Source organism: Chiloscyllium plagiosum, chromosome 3, assembly GCF_004010195.1.
Source record: "Chiloscyllium plagiosum isolate BGI_BamShark_2017 chromosome 3, ASM401019v2, whole genome shotgun sequence".
Taxonomy (NCBI): domain Eukaryota; kingdom Metazoa; phylum Chordata; class Chondrichthyes; order Orectolobiformes; family Hemiscylliidae; genus Chiloscyllium; species Chiloscyllium plagiosum.
The window spans coordinates 101,791,119-101,806,999 of NC_057712.1; the positions used below are offsets into that span (position 1 = coordinate 101,791,119).

The 15,881-nt window shown below is 41.7% G+C and overlaps 1 protein-coding gene across 4 annotated transcripts in view; it reads left to right on the plus strand.

Moving 5' to 3' along the window:
• Nucleotides 1-10,913, plus strand: part of si:dkey-261l7.2 (uncharacterized protein LOC569751 homolog) — a 24,635-nt gene extending 13,722 nt beyond the window's left edge. For 3 of the 4 annotated variants that reach the window (XM_043686972.1, XM_043686971.1, XM_043686973.1), the window contains 4 exons: nt 4,053-4,135; nt 4,973-5,136; nt 6,234-6,344; nt 7,354-10,913. In XM_043686972.1, coding sequence (XP_043542907.1) covers nt 4,053-4,135; nt 4,973-5,136; nt 6,234-6,344; nt 7,354-7,449 — 454 coding nt within the window. In that variant the 3' untranslated portion in view covers nt 7,450-10,913. The remainder of the gene's footprint in view (nt 1-4,052; nt 4,136-4,972; nt 5,137-6,233; nt 6,345-7,353) is intronic. The other variant, XM_043686974.1, reaches the window with a different exon arrangement.
• The last annotated feature ends 4,968 nt before the right edge of the window (nt 10,914-15,881 follow it).

Here is a 15,881-nt window from a genome sequence, read left to right on the forward strand (position 1 = left end):
AACATGGCTTTGTGCGTGGGAAATCATGTCTCACAAACTTGATTGAGTTTTTTGAAGAAGTAACAAAGAGGATTGATGAGGGCAGAATGGTAGATGTGATCTATATGGACTTCATTCAGTAAGGTGTTCGACCAGGTTCCCCATGGGAGACTGGTTAGCAAGGTTAGATCTCACGGAATACAGGGAGAACTAGCCATTTGGATACAGAACTGGCTCAAAGGTAGAAGACAGAGGGTGGAAGGTTTGCTTTTCAGACTGGAGGTCTGTGACCAGTGGAATGCCACAAGGATAGATTGCTAGGTACACTACTTTTCATCATTTATATAAATGATTTGGATGTGAACATTAGGAGGTATAGTTAGTAAGTTTGCAGATGACACCAATATTAGAAGTGTAGTGGACAGCAAAGAAGGTTACTTCAGAGTACAATGGGTACTTGATCAGATTGGCTATTAGGCTGAGGAGTGGCAGATGGAGTTTAATTTTGATAAATATGAGGTGCTGCATTTTGGAGTGTAGGCTGTTTTTTAGAATGGAGGCCTGTGACTAGTGGAGTGCCACAAGGCTTGGTGCTGGGACCTCTACTTTTCGTCATTTATATAAATGATTTGGATAGTGGACAGCGAAGTAGGTTACCTCAGATTACAACAGGATCTTGATCAGATGGGCCAATGGGCTGAGAAGTGGTAGATGGAGTTTAATTCAGATAAATGCGAGGTGCTGCATTTTGGGAAAGCAAATCTTAGCAGGACTTAGACACTTATGGTAAGGTCCTTGGGAGTGTTGCTGAACAAAGAGACCTTGGAGTGCAGGTTCATAGGCGTTTGGTATGATTTCTTTTATTGGTCAGAGTATTGAGTACAGGAGTTGGGAGGTCATGTTGCGGCTCTACAGGACATTGGTTAGGCCACTGTTGGAATATTGCAAGCAATTGTGGTCTCCTTCCTATTGGAAAGATGTTGTGAGGGGTGACCTTATAGAGGTTTATAAAGTTATGAGGAGCATGGATAGGATAAATAGACAAAGTATTTTCCCTCGGGTGGGGGTGTCCAGAACTAGAGGGCATAGGTTTAGGGTGAGAGGGAAAGATATAAAAGAGACCTGAGGGGCAACATTTTCATACAGAGGGTGGTACATGTATGGAATGAGCTGCCAGAGGAAGTGATGGAGGCTGGTGCAATTGCACCATTTAAAAGGCATTTGGATGAGTATATGAATAGGAAGGGTTTGGAGGGGTATGGAGCGGGTGCTGGCAGGTGGGACTAGATTGGGTTGGGATATCTGGTCGGCATGGACGGGTTGGACCGAAGGGTCTGTTTCCATGCTGTACATCTCTATGACTCTACTGTGCAATTCCATCCTTCAAAATGTTTTTCTCTCCTTTAACACATTACTTTGTTAACAAATCCTGAGTCCTCTCACCCTTCTCTTTCTGGGGGAAGATCTGTTTTCTTGCCATATTTGAAGTATCTAGGAATGTTTTTCATGTTACAAGTGGAAATAAATGTGAGTAGTTTGGGCTGTTATCCATGTGGTTACTCAATTGCTCTGTTTACTGTTTTAAAATTGGTTCGTAGATGCAGCATCAAATGTAAAGTTAAGGAGAAAGGAAGTTTAAGTTTAATAATAATGTAGCTCAATGCGGAAGGGCTGATATACACCTTGCTCTGGAATTGGATAGATATTTTAGAGAAGCTGGATCTTATACAAGTAAAAACCAAAAGCTGGAGGTATATGTCAGTATGCTTCTGGCAGGTACTGTGAGTGAATCCATGAGAAAAGGCATCACCACCCTCATCTACGAGCAGAAGGGGGAGAGGGAGGAAATTAGAAATTGGAGACCAATCTCACTGTTAAACACAGACTACAAAATCTTGTCAAGGGTCATCGCCAACCAGGTCAGGTCTGCTCTGGGACCAGTGATTCACCCTGACCAAACTTGTGCTGTACCGAGCAGGAAGATCACTGAGAGTCTCGCACTCCTCAAGGATAGGACTGCCAACGTACAGGATAGGGGGGTGGACACCTGCCTCATCAGCCTGGACCAGGAGAAAGCCTTTGACGGGATATCGCATACATATATGAGGGATGTTCTCTCCCAAATGGGCTTTGGGGAGGTAATCAGTAATTGGATCAGACTGCTCTACACCAACATTGTCAGTGCAGTCTCGATCAATGGATGGGAATCAGATAGCTTCCCAGTCAGATCTGGAGTCAGGCAGGGCTGCCCTCTCTCTCCTGCCTTGTTTGCGTGCTGCATAGAGTCATTTGCCGAGTCCATCAGGAAGGATGCGAGCCTGAGAGGGGTGACTATTCCTGGTTGTGGGGGCCTACAGGTTAAGGCCTCCCCTGTACATGAAGCCAATGCAACATTAAAGTGCAGAAGTATCCTATAAGAGATGTGCCATGAAAGTTCTTCGATGCTGCCACATGTCAGATGCTGATCTTGGTTCTGATGGCTAGTCCCTGAGATGTTTCACATGGAGATCCTTTGGAGCAAGGGCAAACTGAAGTTACCAGGTATCCACTTTGACTTTCATGTCAAAAATTTTCAGTGTCTAGCTTGTTGGCATGTTTGGTAAATAGGAAGCTGAATATTAATCAGGCGAATCATGTTCAACCAGTTACAATCTCCCTGAATTGGCAACTCACTGTTACCTTGAATGAAACTTATTACACAACTTGGCAAATACATAAGAAATGCAGAGAACTTCTCCTGACATCAAGATAGACCTTTTCCAACTTCTCATCTGCTTCTGCCAGAAATATTGCATAACCCACGTCACTCAAGCCTCTAAAAGATTTCACCCAGAGTTAATATTTTGAATTGAAAGATACTTCTTAAGATTTTGAAGCAGAGTCTTTAAACTCAAAATAGTAGCTCTGTTTTTCTTTCTACAGATACTGCCAGACAGTTTGAGTTTCTCCAGCATATTCTGATTTTATTTCAGATTTCAGCATCTGCAGTATTTTGCTTCTGCTGGTTTGTATAGAGTATGAAACCTGTTTTCAGTGGTCATAAAGTACATAAAAGCTGGTTTACTGTTCAAGAGGACAAGCAAATTGAACCACGTATTATTACAAAGCTATTTGCGTAATGTTTATCAATTATATATTGCTTGCCAGATTCACCTTCTAATTTTACTCATAAATTAACTCAGCCTAAAGAGAGGTTACTTCTGATACAAAGTTAAATACCTGTCAAGAGAAAAGAATGAACATGCACAGAAAGTTGGTGGGGGAGAGAAGTGGTCAAAGCTCTTGTGTCTTTTTACCTTGTGAGTTAGAGAAAATTAAGTTTTACTTGTTTATGCATTTAGAATCCCTACAGTGTGGAAGCAGGCCATTTGGCCCATTGAGTCCACACCAATCCTCCAAAGAGCATCCCACCCCGCTACCCTCTTCCTAGAACCCTGCATTTTTCATAGTTAATCCACCCAGCCTGCACATCCCTGGACACTATGAGCAATTTAGCATGGCCAGTCCACCTAATCTGGGACTGTGGGAGGAACCTGGAGCACCAGGAGGAAACCCACACAGACACTGGGAGAATGTGCAAACGTCACAAAAATAGTTGCCCAAGGGTGAAATCAAACCCAGGTCCCTGGCACTGTGAGGCAGCAGTGCCAAATACTGAGCCACCATGCAACCTCTGAAGTTTGTATAGTTATAAGAATATAACTATAGTGAGCGGCACGGTGGCACAGTGGTTAGCACTGCTACCTCACAGCGCCAGAGACCCGGGTTCAATTCCCGCCTCAGGCGACTGACTGTGTGGAGTTTGCACATTCTCCCCGTGTCTGCGTGGGTTTCCTTCGGGTGCTCCGGTTTCCTCCCACAGTCCAAAGATGTGCAGGTCAGGTGAATTGGCCATGTTAAATTGCCCGTAGTGTTAGGTAAGAGATAAATGTAGGGGTATGGGTGGATTGCGCTTCGGCAGGGCGGTGGACTTGTTGGGCCGAAGGGCCTGTTTCCACACTGTAAGTAGTCTAATCTAATCTAATATGTTTTGTTAATTTCCTTGACAAGGCCTTTGCTCTGATCTTCTACAGATCTATCCAGCATGAAGATCCTCCTGGAGAGTCTCCAGCTATGGAGGTCTTTCTATTGAATGAGAATGATGGATACTTTGCAGGTACCTTGGGAACAGTAGGGACCTCTTGGAGTACCAAACATACATCATTTATTAATCACTTTTTATAAAACAAAAATGCTGCCCCTTTTGAATTTAATAATTTGTTTCTGTGTTCTCCACCTATTTATCACTTTGTATGAAAGAACTAAAACTGTTCACTCTTATGGTTGAAATTTTGGGGCTATGACAACAGGTTACATAAAGAACTTGGCTTATATTGAACTTTATGTTCCCACGTTTTCTTAGATTCTCCTTGCTAATTCCTGTTATCAGTTGTGTTGCCCTTCTGTGTATTCTTTCCGAAGCTTGAGTGTAGGATGGTAATCACTGTGACATCTAGACCCTGTAAGAACCTAGTTTGCAGATTAGTTTGGGGCTGTGCTATCTCAGTGTTGGTCCGTGATCAGCTTTGTGGGGTTTTGGGAAACATTGGTTTTAGCTGAATACAATAGTTTTCACTCTTAAGAAGAAATGTCTGTCATATTTGGATAAAAGAATCAATTTTTTAAATTTAACAGAGTAATAGTGAGTTTTCATAATATTTTATGAATGAAACTCATCTCAAGTTGATAGGAAATTCCACATGAATGCATTACCTGCTGCAGCATGTAGCTATTTCTGCCTGGTAATCTGCTATAATAGTACGTCATGCTGTCCTGTTTCTCGCCATCCTCACTCAATGTCCAAAAATTACATGCAGCAGAAGAATTTAAAACAATTATTTGAAATTGAATCCTTTTCATGAATGATATTCTTACTGTGAGAATTCTTCAAAGGCTCCAAATTAAATCTCAGTGCACCTTTCATAAAACTGCTGTTCTCTACTCGTTTTCTTAGACTCACCTGAGCCTCGCTCCCCAAGGCCACTGTCTGTTAAATACAGAGTAGGACAAGTCTTCAAACACAGGCAGGATGGGTACATTGGTGTGATTGTCGGCTGGGATGAGAAGGCAAGAGCTCCGGAAGAATGGCTTAATCAAAGATATCCTTCAGATGTGGAGGTTAGAGAGTGGTGCACAAAGGAAAAGCTTTGTTCAATGTGCTGACAGCTGTTGAGAGATCTGCTCACATTCTGTTTATTTTTCATTGCTAAGACAATACAAGTTAACAGCAAAAACTGTCCACAAGAAAGTTTAAAAAAGGAACTTTCTAATTTAAATTTGCATGTAAAAATCTCTGAATTATCTCTTTAAAGTTGAGTTTGATCTAACAAGTAATTGATAGCTACCACACTTGGCTGAAATATTATGTTTCCCAGAGGTGAAGGAGTGGCTGTGGAAAAGGTTGGTGCCATGGTCATGGTGCTGTGCCTGTTGCACATCCTACTCTGCCTGCCACCGTGTGTGTTTATACTAGGAGTAGGGGATGTGGCCCATTCAGTTGTGAGCCAGTTGAGTAACCTATCGCTCTTACACATCCAATTTTGTGCCACCATTGGATTGTACATGTGGTGGAGCAGCTTGGAACCAAGCATTCTCTACCTACTACTCAGGCCACACATAATCTGTACCATGAGAAGCCAGGCTGACCTTTCAGTTCAGATTCCATCATCATGTCTTCTGCGAGGCTGCCAGCTGATTTCCCCCCCCATCCCCGCAGCAATGGGTACTCTTCCCTGTTACACTGCTGGGAGGTGTCAGCCAGTCGTTATCTGGCAGCTCCCAGGGATGGGGTTCCCTCTTGAGCAGGGGCAGAAGGCCTCTCTCAGCAGTCATCATTTATCAATGACCTCTCTGTCTGAGTTGCAGAGACCCACCCCTCCTATAATAGTGCAACCCATGATGTTAAAAACAGATAAAAAGTACAATTCTGACAGTGCATTATGTCAGAATTTGGAATTTTTTCAGAGTAAAGTAACTAATCCCAGACAAGTAGCCCTGATGTTGAATTTGTTTTTCTTTTTTGGTGAGTGAAGCTAATCGCTTAAGGGATAAACTTTATTTTAGTTTCCCTGTTTCACTTTGGAACTGGCCATTAAGGACCATGTGAACAAATTCTGATAATGTTTTCCTACAATATTTTTAATCTTGCAAGTAGAGATGCTTTATTTTCATTTGTGTACACACACATGTAAACACTTGTCACTATATCTTTGTAGATTTTGAAAAATATTCCCCATTATAAGGTTCTGATTCATACAAATGATGGAAGAAATGCAGAAGCAGCCTATGTTTCAGAGTTGGATATGGTCATATTAACTGGTGTGCAGGTAAGTGATTGAGTGTGAACATGAGGGTAGGTTTGAGAGTGGGGAGCTGTGTAAAAGCTCAGGTGAAAAGGACTGAAATTGCATTATGTTTTGCAATGCAATTACAGCCTACTTCAGAACACCACTTAGACATCCCTGAGTTACTGCGAAGTTCTATCTGGAAGCATCTCAACATATTTAATTGTGTATTTGATCGTGTTTGAGAGACTATTTTAATGTTTCAGATTGGACTGGATAAATTGGATCAAACAATTGTGATTTAAGTCTTTGATTAAATATCCAAGTTCCTATATTGAAGATAGTTTACAAAGATATATTCTTGTATGCATCTCAGATAGTAATGCAGGTTTCAGTAAAGGAGAATGGAAAACAAGGGTCAAACATCTGAGTGCGAAGTAATGCTCATTTGTTGTTACATACCAAAGAGAACAATATAAACCATTTGTGAAGTATGTAATTTGATATAGTTTTGATACCAGTTTGCAGGAGTTTGACCTTGTTAAAGTACAAAGGAAAGGAACCAAGCTGAAATGGAAACAGGCAAGCTTTGTCACCATCATTAGAAATGATTGGGCGTCTGTGAAGTCCATTTGAATTGGACATTACCTTGTCAGTTTTCTCCCCAAGCTGGTGATGGACTGCATCACTTTTTTTCTAACTTCATCCCTTCCCTGGAAACATTGAGCTTACTTTCTAGGATATAGTCCCACAGTACCTCTCTCAACACTTTGTTAGTATCACTGGAGCTTTGATAGAATGTGATTGTGGCAGTGCATGTGGCATCACAGCTGAGACCCAATTCTGCCTTCATCCAACACCTACCTACACAAAGGAGCAAGTGGAGAGTAATTGAGAGTGAATGCTATGGTAGATTGTTGCTCTCGTACCCAAGAAATGTTCAGATTGGCTGTAAATCCTCTACAACTTGCTAGCCCGAGCTTTTAGATTTGTTAACCGCACTATATTTGGTGACCGAATGCTGATCAATTTTGCACTTTGTTATTTTTAGGTGTACCACCCACTGTTAGTATATTATTTCAGCATGTTTGATGGAGAACAGTACATAATGATGCCATGGCTGATGCAAATCTACCCCCATGACTGAACGGTGATTAATTACCAAATGATGCAAGAAATGTGTTTTGCATCGTAAGAATTTTTTTGAAACCTTTAAATTGATGAAGACCTCTCAATGTATAATGAAGTTAAAATATAATGCTAAAACTCTTTAAAGAAAATGTAAAAAATATTGCTATTATCTACTCAGATTTATTGATATTTCTGGTTGAAATATGAAATAACTAGTAGATGATTCAGGGGTTATTCTATAAAAATCAGATGTATATTTTCTACATATTTTTGAGAATTATTTTTTGAGAAAACTATGCAATTTATTTCTTCCTTGAACAATGGCAAAATGTATCACAGGTTTCTCACCTGTATACTTGCTTTTTCTCAAATTTTGATCATTCACTGACCTTCTAGTAGCTTATAGAGAGAAAAATCAAAGGCATAAGATATTGTCTACCTCTCCAGTAGTAATTTATAGCATGTCCTTTCTGTCCCTATAGCAACAAGACTATGCTGTTGCTAAGTAAAAGTTGAAACTTCAATTTTTCTGTGAGTTAGAATTGATCTTTGACTTTAGGCTGTAATACACTGAAAACTATAGGGTAGCTATCTCGGCTTGTCTTGTCTCCTTGAAATATAGCTCTGGAGTTTCTTTTATTTCAAAATACCAGTTCACAAGCTTTTTCATTGTGCAAGGTTTAACAACAGAATGATTCATGCGTGACTCAGATCTGAGAGAGTTGAGTACGAGTAGCAGTGCTTTCGAAATATTTCCTGGTAAAGGAAAATGTCAGCCAAGATTCTTGTCTTTGATTATTGGGACGTGCAGACCTATAGAAGCTGGGCATGGGCAGGTTCCAAGTGTCCAAGGAATAATATAGACTGATATCCACTGATATGTTTGTCAGTGAAGATGGGCCATATTGGTAAGGCTTACTAAAATTAATGGCAGGTAATGGTGGTAAGACTGAAGCTGTTCTGTTCACATCTCCAGAGACCAGATTTATCCCTCCTTGATTTCATCTACTAATTTGCATGCTCCACCTGACTAACCCAAGTGACAGGCTGCAAACCCCACCTCATGAGTATTTCCACCTCAGTAATATAGTCAGCTGTATCCATACTTGACTGCTAAACATCACACACCTTCTTCAGTTTCAGGCCTTTCCTTCCCAATACACCCCACAGATCTACCCTGAGGTCCATCTGTTAAAGCTCCAAGTCAACCTAAACCTTATTCACATCAGTTCTATCCTACCCTGTCCTTGTCAACTCTCAGTGGCTCCCCCTTCCCAGTTTGATTATTTCATAGAAGCGAAAAAGAAATCCAAAAGCAGAAAAATCTCTAAATCCAACTGGACCTAAAACTAAATATTCCCAGTTTCATGCTGCATAAATACTTATAAAATTGTTGCAGTTAAAACCAACTATATATGAACCTTCAAGCAATGTACTGCAGGTGCAGGAGATTGGAAATAAAAACTGGAAGTTCTGTAGAAATGTAGCATCTCTGGCAGCATCTGTGGAGAGTGAAGTACTAAGAGAATACCCTACAAGGTGAAGGAGGGCAGTGGAGAATTGAGACAGTTCATCTGTTGTTGGGAAAATGTTTGCATGTTGTAAAAGCTGTAGCAGTACAGCATGTTGAAATACATAATATGATCAAGCAGAGGCAGCATGACTTCATGATGGAGAAATCATGCTAAATAAATTTATTCGAGGTTTTGAGGACGTAACAAGCAGCACTGATGAAGGGGAATGAATAGATGTAATATATTCGGATTTCTAAAATGCATTCATAAGACTACTTAATAAGACTACTTAATAATCTCATTTTTAAATTTGACCTTATTATCCTTAATTCTTTAAAATCTCAAATGCATTATTAAAGTTTAATAAACTCATCTATTAGAGCCTTTCTGTTAGAGTCATACAGCATTGCAATGCCTCTTACAAAAGAGGTCCTTTGGATTATCATATCTGCACTGGTCATCAAGCACACTACTCTCGTCCCATTTCTCAGAACTTGACTTGTAGTCCTGTTTGCTCTGGCTTTTCAAATAATTCACCTAAATTTTTTTCAATGTTGCAATGACACCTCTCTGACCCTTTCAGACAGTGAGTTGCAGAATCTTGAGTGAAAAAAATGTTTTCCCTAAATCCCCTATAAACCTCTTGCCATTAGCTCTCTCTGAGCCTTCTTTTCAACAGTATAAACAATCCCCATGTCTTCAACCTCTCTGTTGATCAGAGGCCCTAGGCTAGGTATCTTGCTATTTCCTGTTTAGCATTCCTTTCGATTTCAAGATATTGTTTCTGTAATATGATTGCCAGAACTGTACGCTATTCCAGATGTATCTGTGCCAATAACTATAAATTCATTGTCATCCTAGTTTTTGAGCTCTTATTTTGTCTATACATCTTTATTGCTTTACATATTGATATTCTGTGATATTAGCTTCATCATGTAGGCATTACCTATTCTTCAGTGCCTTTCACCAACATCTGTCCTGAATGATAGTAGAATCCGAATCTCCTCAGTGCGAGAGACAAAACTGGAGCATATGTAACCCTCTTCAACCAGCAGTACCAAGTGGCTATTGCACTTTGGTCTCCTCCTGAGGTCTCCATCACAAGGTTCAGGCAATTGGTTTCACTCCACATGATATCAAAAGAATGACTGAAGGCACTAAATGCTTCAGTCTTTGGCCCTGAAAACAGCCAGGCTGTAGTACTGAAGACGTGTGCTTGAGGTCTAGCTACACCCTGGTCAATCTGGTTCTGGTAGACCTACAACAGTGGTAATGTAGAAAATTTCCTAGGTATGTCCTCGTCTTCAGGAGCAGGCTAAATCAAATCTGGTTAATTATTATCCCATCAGTTTATTCTCCCCTATCAGCAAGGGGATGGCAAGTGTCATTGGCAATGCTGTCACACATTATCAGCTCAGCTGTAATCTCTTCAATCATGTTTGAGTTCTGCCAGGGCCGTTTGGCTCCAGACCTTATTACAGCCTTGATCTAACTGTGGACAAAAGAGCTTGAACTCAAGAGGTGAGTGTCTGTGTATGATATCAGCATTTAACCAAGTGTGGCAATGAGTAACCCGAGCAAGACTGAACTCGGGGAAAACTCTGGAAGATGGCTATAGTTGTTGGAGGTCAATCATCTCAATCCCATGACCTTATTGCAGGAGTTCCTCAAGATAGTGTCCAAGGCTCAACCAGCCACACTTGTTCGTGAATATCCCCTCCCACTGACCCAAAAAATCAAAATTGGGACTGCTGCTGCTGATGATAGCACAGTGTTTCGCAACATTCACAACTCCTCAGACACTGAAATAATCCATCTTGGTATAAATTTCATACTATTTCTGTCACATCATTGTCATTTAAAAAAGTTGGACAAGCTGTGTATAGATTACTGTAGCCATATGCATTGTTTGAGAACATTTTGTTCCCATCTTCAATTCCTATGAATAAAATAAATATCAAAACCATCTATTAAGTGTGATTTATTTTGGATATTCAGTGAATTTGTGTAAGATTAGATGGTTAAATATTTTATGATAGAAGAATATTTTACAAATCATACTGTGTTGAAACAGGTCCTTCAGCCCATCATGCCTATGCTGCCAACAAACATACAACCTCACTAATCCCATTTACCTGCACCTAGTCCATAGTCTGTAATACCCTGGCATTTAAAGTGGTCATGCAAGTGCTTGTTTAATGTGAGAGTACCTGCCTCCACCATCATCTCAGGCAACACATTCCATATTTCTACCACCCACTGGGCGAAAATGTTTCTTCTCAGATCTCCTGTAAACTACTTACTCCCCACCTTAAATATTTGCCCTCTGGGGGATCCAAGATAGCGGCGATCTAGGAAGATCACATTGCAGAGCTCTGCACCACATCGCAAACAGGATGAAGTCCTAGCCCACCCTACCTGGACCACTGCGATATCCTGGGACACTGGAAAGATCATGGAGTCCCAGGAAACTGTCAGACTGCAACTTAACTCGTTTTCGCCGTCCAGGGATGCCAAAGAAGGGTGGAGATATGTCTGAGGCCAGGCCTGCGGCCCAGTCTGCAGGATCCTCGGCAGCTCGCAAAATCTGGCGAGATGTTGGAGAAGCAGATAGAGGAGAAGCTGGTCCCAATCTCTATCAAGCTGCAGAAGCATGAACAGTAGTTGGGAGACCTGGAGAAAAGGACGGATGAGGTAGAGCACAGAGTCCCATGGTTGGAAGCTGATACTGGTTCCTCCAAGGATAGGATCCAAGCCCTGGAGATGCAGGTCCGTAATTTGCTTGGCCTGGTTGATGACCTCGAAGACAGGGGCAGGAGAAAAAAATATTCGGATCGTCGGTCTGCCGGAGGGTAAGAAAGGTGAGCGACCAGTGGAATTTATTGAGGACTAGTTGCCGAAATTCCTTAACTTGGAGGCTGGAATAAGAGTCTTGAAGATTGAGAGAGCTCACTGGGTCACGACACAGAGGTCAGGTCTGAACCAACATCCTCATCCTGTCTTGGTGCGGTTTCATCGCTGCAGACAAGGAGAGAATTGGAAGCTTCCAGAATCCAGGGAAAGGATCTGAAGGCCCTAGTTTACGAGGGCTCTAAGATCATGTTCTCCCAGGCTTTCTCAGTGGTGGTGATCCGGAAAAGAAAGTCCAATGATTACATCAAGAGAAGACTGAGGGAACTCGGGCCCCAGTACTCTCTGAGGTTTCCGGTGGTACATCTTAGATGGATCTGTACATCTCTTTGACACATCGGAGAAGGCAAGAGACTTTGTGGATAAATTAACTTAATCTGAACAATTTAGTTTGTACAAATAGTAATGTTGTTTGGGTATGTCTCTGTTTTCTTTTAAAAAAAGAGGAAGTCTGGTCATTGCTTTCTTCTTTTTTTACTGGTAATAATCTGGTCTAAACTATGTTCGGGGGAGGTTTAGATGTGTACTTTCAGTTTCTAAGTTTTACCAAAGGATGGGTGGGGTACTTACCCTTTTTTTCAAAATGTCTTTATTCACATTGCTATTCCATGGTGTATTTTCTTTCTTTTCTGCTTGTGTTTACGGTGTGGCTCTAGCTAGGATGACGGAAAATGGTTGGAATGGCTAGATGCCTCCTAACTGGCAGTTTATGCTCGGTTCAGGTATTTAAATGCCCAGGCCGCAGTATTGGCAGCAGGATGGGAAATTGGGTTCCCGGACGTGTAGATGCCCCCTTTGGGCAGTGGGTGAGTTACCCTATTCTGCGCCATTGGCACCTTATATTTTGGGGTTTTTTTGGATTTTGGTCTTTGATGGCTTTGTCTATTTGTTAACTGTGGTGGTTTTAGCTTATACAGTTTTTATGTTCGATGGATCTTGCAACACTAAGGCTCGGCAATTTGTAATTCAAGTTCCTCTTCTCTGGAATCTAAATGTTACTGCAGAAAGTTATGGCGAATGACTTGATTAAGTGGTGTATCTGGAACATCAACTCAGCAATTAAGAGGAAGAACATACTCTCGAGTATTAGAAAAGAAAAAATGGATATTGCTTTATTACAGGAGACACGTTTGGATGATAGGGAGCATTTGAAACTACAGAATAGCTTTGATCAGGTTTACTTTTCATTTTTTAATACCAGAAGCAGGGGAGTGATTATATTGGTTTGGAGGAATATCCCATTTAAGTTACCAGAGTGTGTTAAAGACACACATGGGAGATTTGTAATCCTCAAAGCCCTGATAAATGGAGAAGAAAATGGTGTTTTAAATGTTTATTGCCCTCCGTCCCATCCCCTCAACTTTCTGGTAGATGTGTTCTCTAAATTGATCAGTCTTGAGTCCCAGCAACAGGGGAAATTTTTATTGTCTCATGGATCCCATGGTAGACAGGTTGCCCATAGGCCCTGCCCGATACCCTCTGTACAAACTAAACAATTAGTGGATTGGTGTGTGGAGTTAAGGTTGGTGGACGTCTGGAGGTGTCTCCACCCTACAGGTAGGGATTTTACATTTTTTTCCATTCCACACAGATGTCACACCAGGATTGATTTTTTTTTCCTCTGACCTCCATGACAATCCTGGACTTGGTGGCCTGTACGATTGGTAATATTACCATCTCCGAACATACTCCAATGTACCTGTTGGTTAAGATTAAGGACGCTATAGTGGGGCCAAGGCACTGGCGAATAGATCCCTTTTATCCTTCAGGATAATAAGTTTGTGCAGTACTTGTCTAAGGAATTTCAGGCGTTCCTAGATATTAACTCAGTCTAGGTTATTAGCCCGTCTGTCCTTTGGGAAACTGCCAAAGCCTATGCCGGGGGTTAGTTATCTCATACTCTGCCAGTAGGAAGCGGCAGCGTCTCCTTGAAGCACGGTTGAAGGCAGCCGAGAAGGCTTACTTTGACAGGCCGTCGTTGGTCAAGCTACACAGGATTATAGCGCTGCGTTCTGCATTGAATTCTGTGCTCATGCAGACAGCAAATAAGGAGCTTACTTTTGCAAAAGAAGAGTTATATGAGCATGGTGGCAAACCGGGCAAGTACCTAGCATATCTCGCCAGATAAGAGTGCCCCTCAAGCCATTACATCGATTAGGGAAGGGGCTGGGAACCTAACATGTGATTCCAAAAAGTGTAATGTGGCATTCCAGAGATTTTACTCTGAATTATACCAGTCTGAGGGTTGTGAGGAGGGTAGGGCAAGATGGAGTCCTTTTTCAGGGATCTGGAGCTCCTGGGTGTGACCGCTGAACAAGAGAGTCTTTTCTCAATGCCCCCTTATCAGAGCAAGGGGTGCAGGAGGCTGTGAAGCAGCTTCAGAGTGAAAAGGTGCCCGGTCCTGATGGACTTCCCAGCGAATTCTATAAGGGATTTATAAACACATTGTCAGGCCCAATGTTCAATATATTCAATGACTCATTGGGTAAAGGTTCTCTACAGTGGCCCTCTTGCTGTGGTCATCACCAACGGGGTACGATCAAGCAATTTTAACATTTTTAGGGGCAGCTGGCAGAAGTGGGGTCAAAGTGACATCAGATTTCGTTGTATGTGGACAATGTCCTCATTTTTTGTCAAATTCAGCAGTTTCAGTCGGATACAATGCATCAATTCATTTGGCACCTTTTCGGGGTACAAGATTAATTTTGCAAAATCAGAGGCTGTGCCTATGAAGGTGCTAGGTCTTGAGGGTGAATCTGTATTCCCATTTAAGTGGTCACGGGGGGGGGGGACTTTATATATTTGGGCATATTCATCACTCCAGTTCTGGATCGGTTATTCAAAGCTAATTTTGTTCAATTATTCAACAAAATCAAATAAGACCTTCAAAGATGGGAGGCGCTTCAAAGATGGTTAGGTCGGATAGCGCTTATTAAGACGAGTAGTCTCCCCTGTTTGCTGTACCCTCTACAGATGCTCCCCCTGATTTTCGATAAGCAAACGTTCAGAAGACTGAACAACTCTTTTATTTGGCATCGTAAGCAGCCCTTATTAAATTAGCTAAACTGCAATTGCCTCACAGACTTGGGGGGGGAGGGGATGGATCTCCCAGATATTAAAAATTATCAACTAAGCTAGCTTTTATCTTATGTGAGTGATTGGGTTTATGGGGAACCCTCTTTCAATGTGGTTAGATATTGAAACCTCTCAGGAGAAATGCCCCCTTACTAGCTTGCTGTTTTTGGACAAAATGAGGACAGTTAAGGAATATTGCCATAGCCCAATAGTCATCAATACTATTAAAGCATGGAGGGCAACTTGGCAGAGGGAAGGCAATATTGGCAAAACATTTTTTCTTACACCTGTAGTGGGTATGCCGGGTTTTCAACCAGGGATGATGGATTCAGGATTCAAATATTGGGCAGCTAGGGGTGTGTTTTGCATGGGTGATATATTTGAGGGAGACACAATGATGACTTGATCAGTTAGTGCGGAAATAGAACTATCTGCAAGGGACCTCTTTCATTTATTTCATGTTAGGGATTTTATTCAGAACAAGACTACACTTTTGACTGATCCTTCCAAATCTGACATAGAGAGGAGGGTGCTCAGTGCTAAGAGAGGAGGGTGCTCACTTTCTGTCAGCACTTTATATCATCAATTGGGGGGTGCCCCTCAGATGAGTTTGATCGACGGTGTAGGGTGTGGAAGAGAGCTAGGTATTGAAGGTATGGGAAGATATTTGGTAAAACGCAAAAAAGATATCAATTTGCAATAGGACTCATGTTTTACAGTTGAAGATTCTCCACAGGGTCCACTTGGCTCCGGACTGTTTGTCAAAATTTAAATTAGAGTATCTTAAACATGCCCCAAGTGCAAGGTTGGTACGGGCACTCTTACCCGTTGTCTCAGGTTCTGTGGTAGACTTCAAACATACCAGAGTGCAATGGAGGGGCTTTTGGGTGTAAGGATGGAGAGGGACCCGATTCCTCTTCTTGGCCTGCCCAGTGTGTTCGCTGTGGAT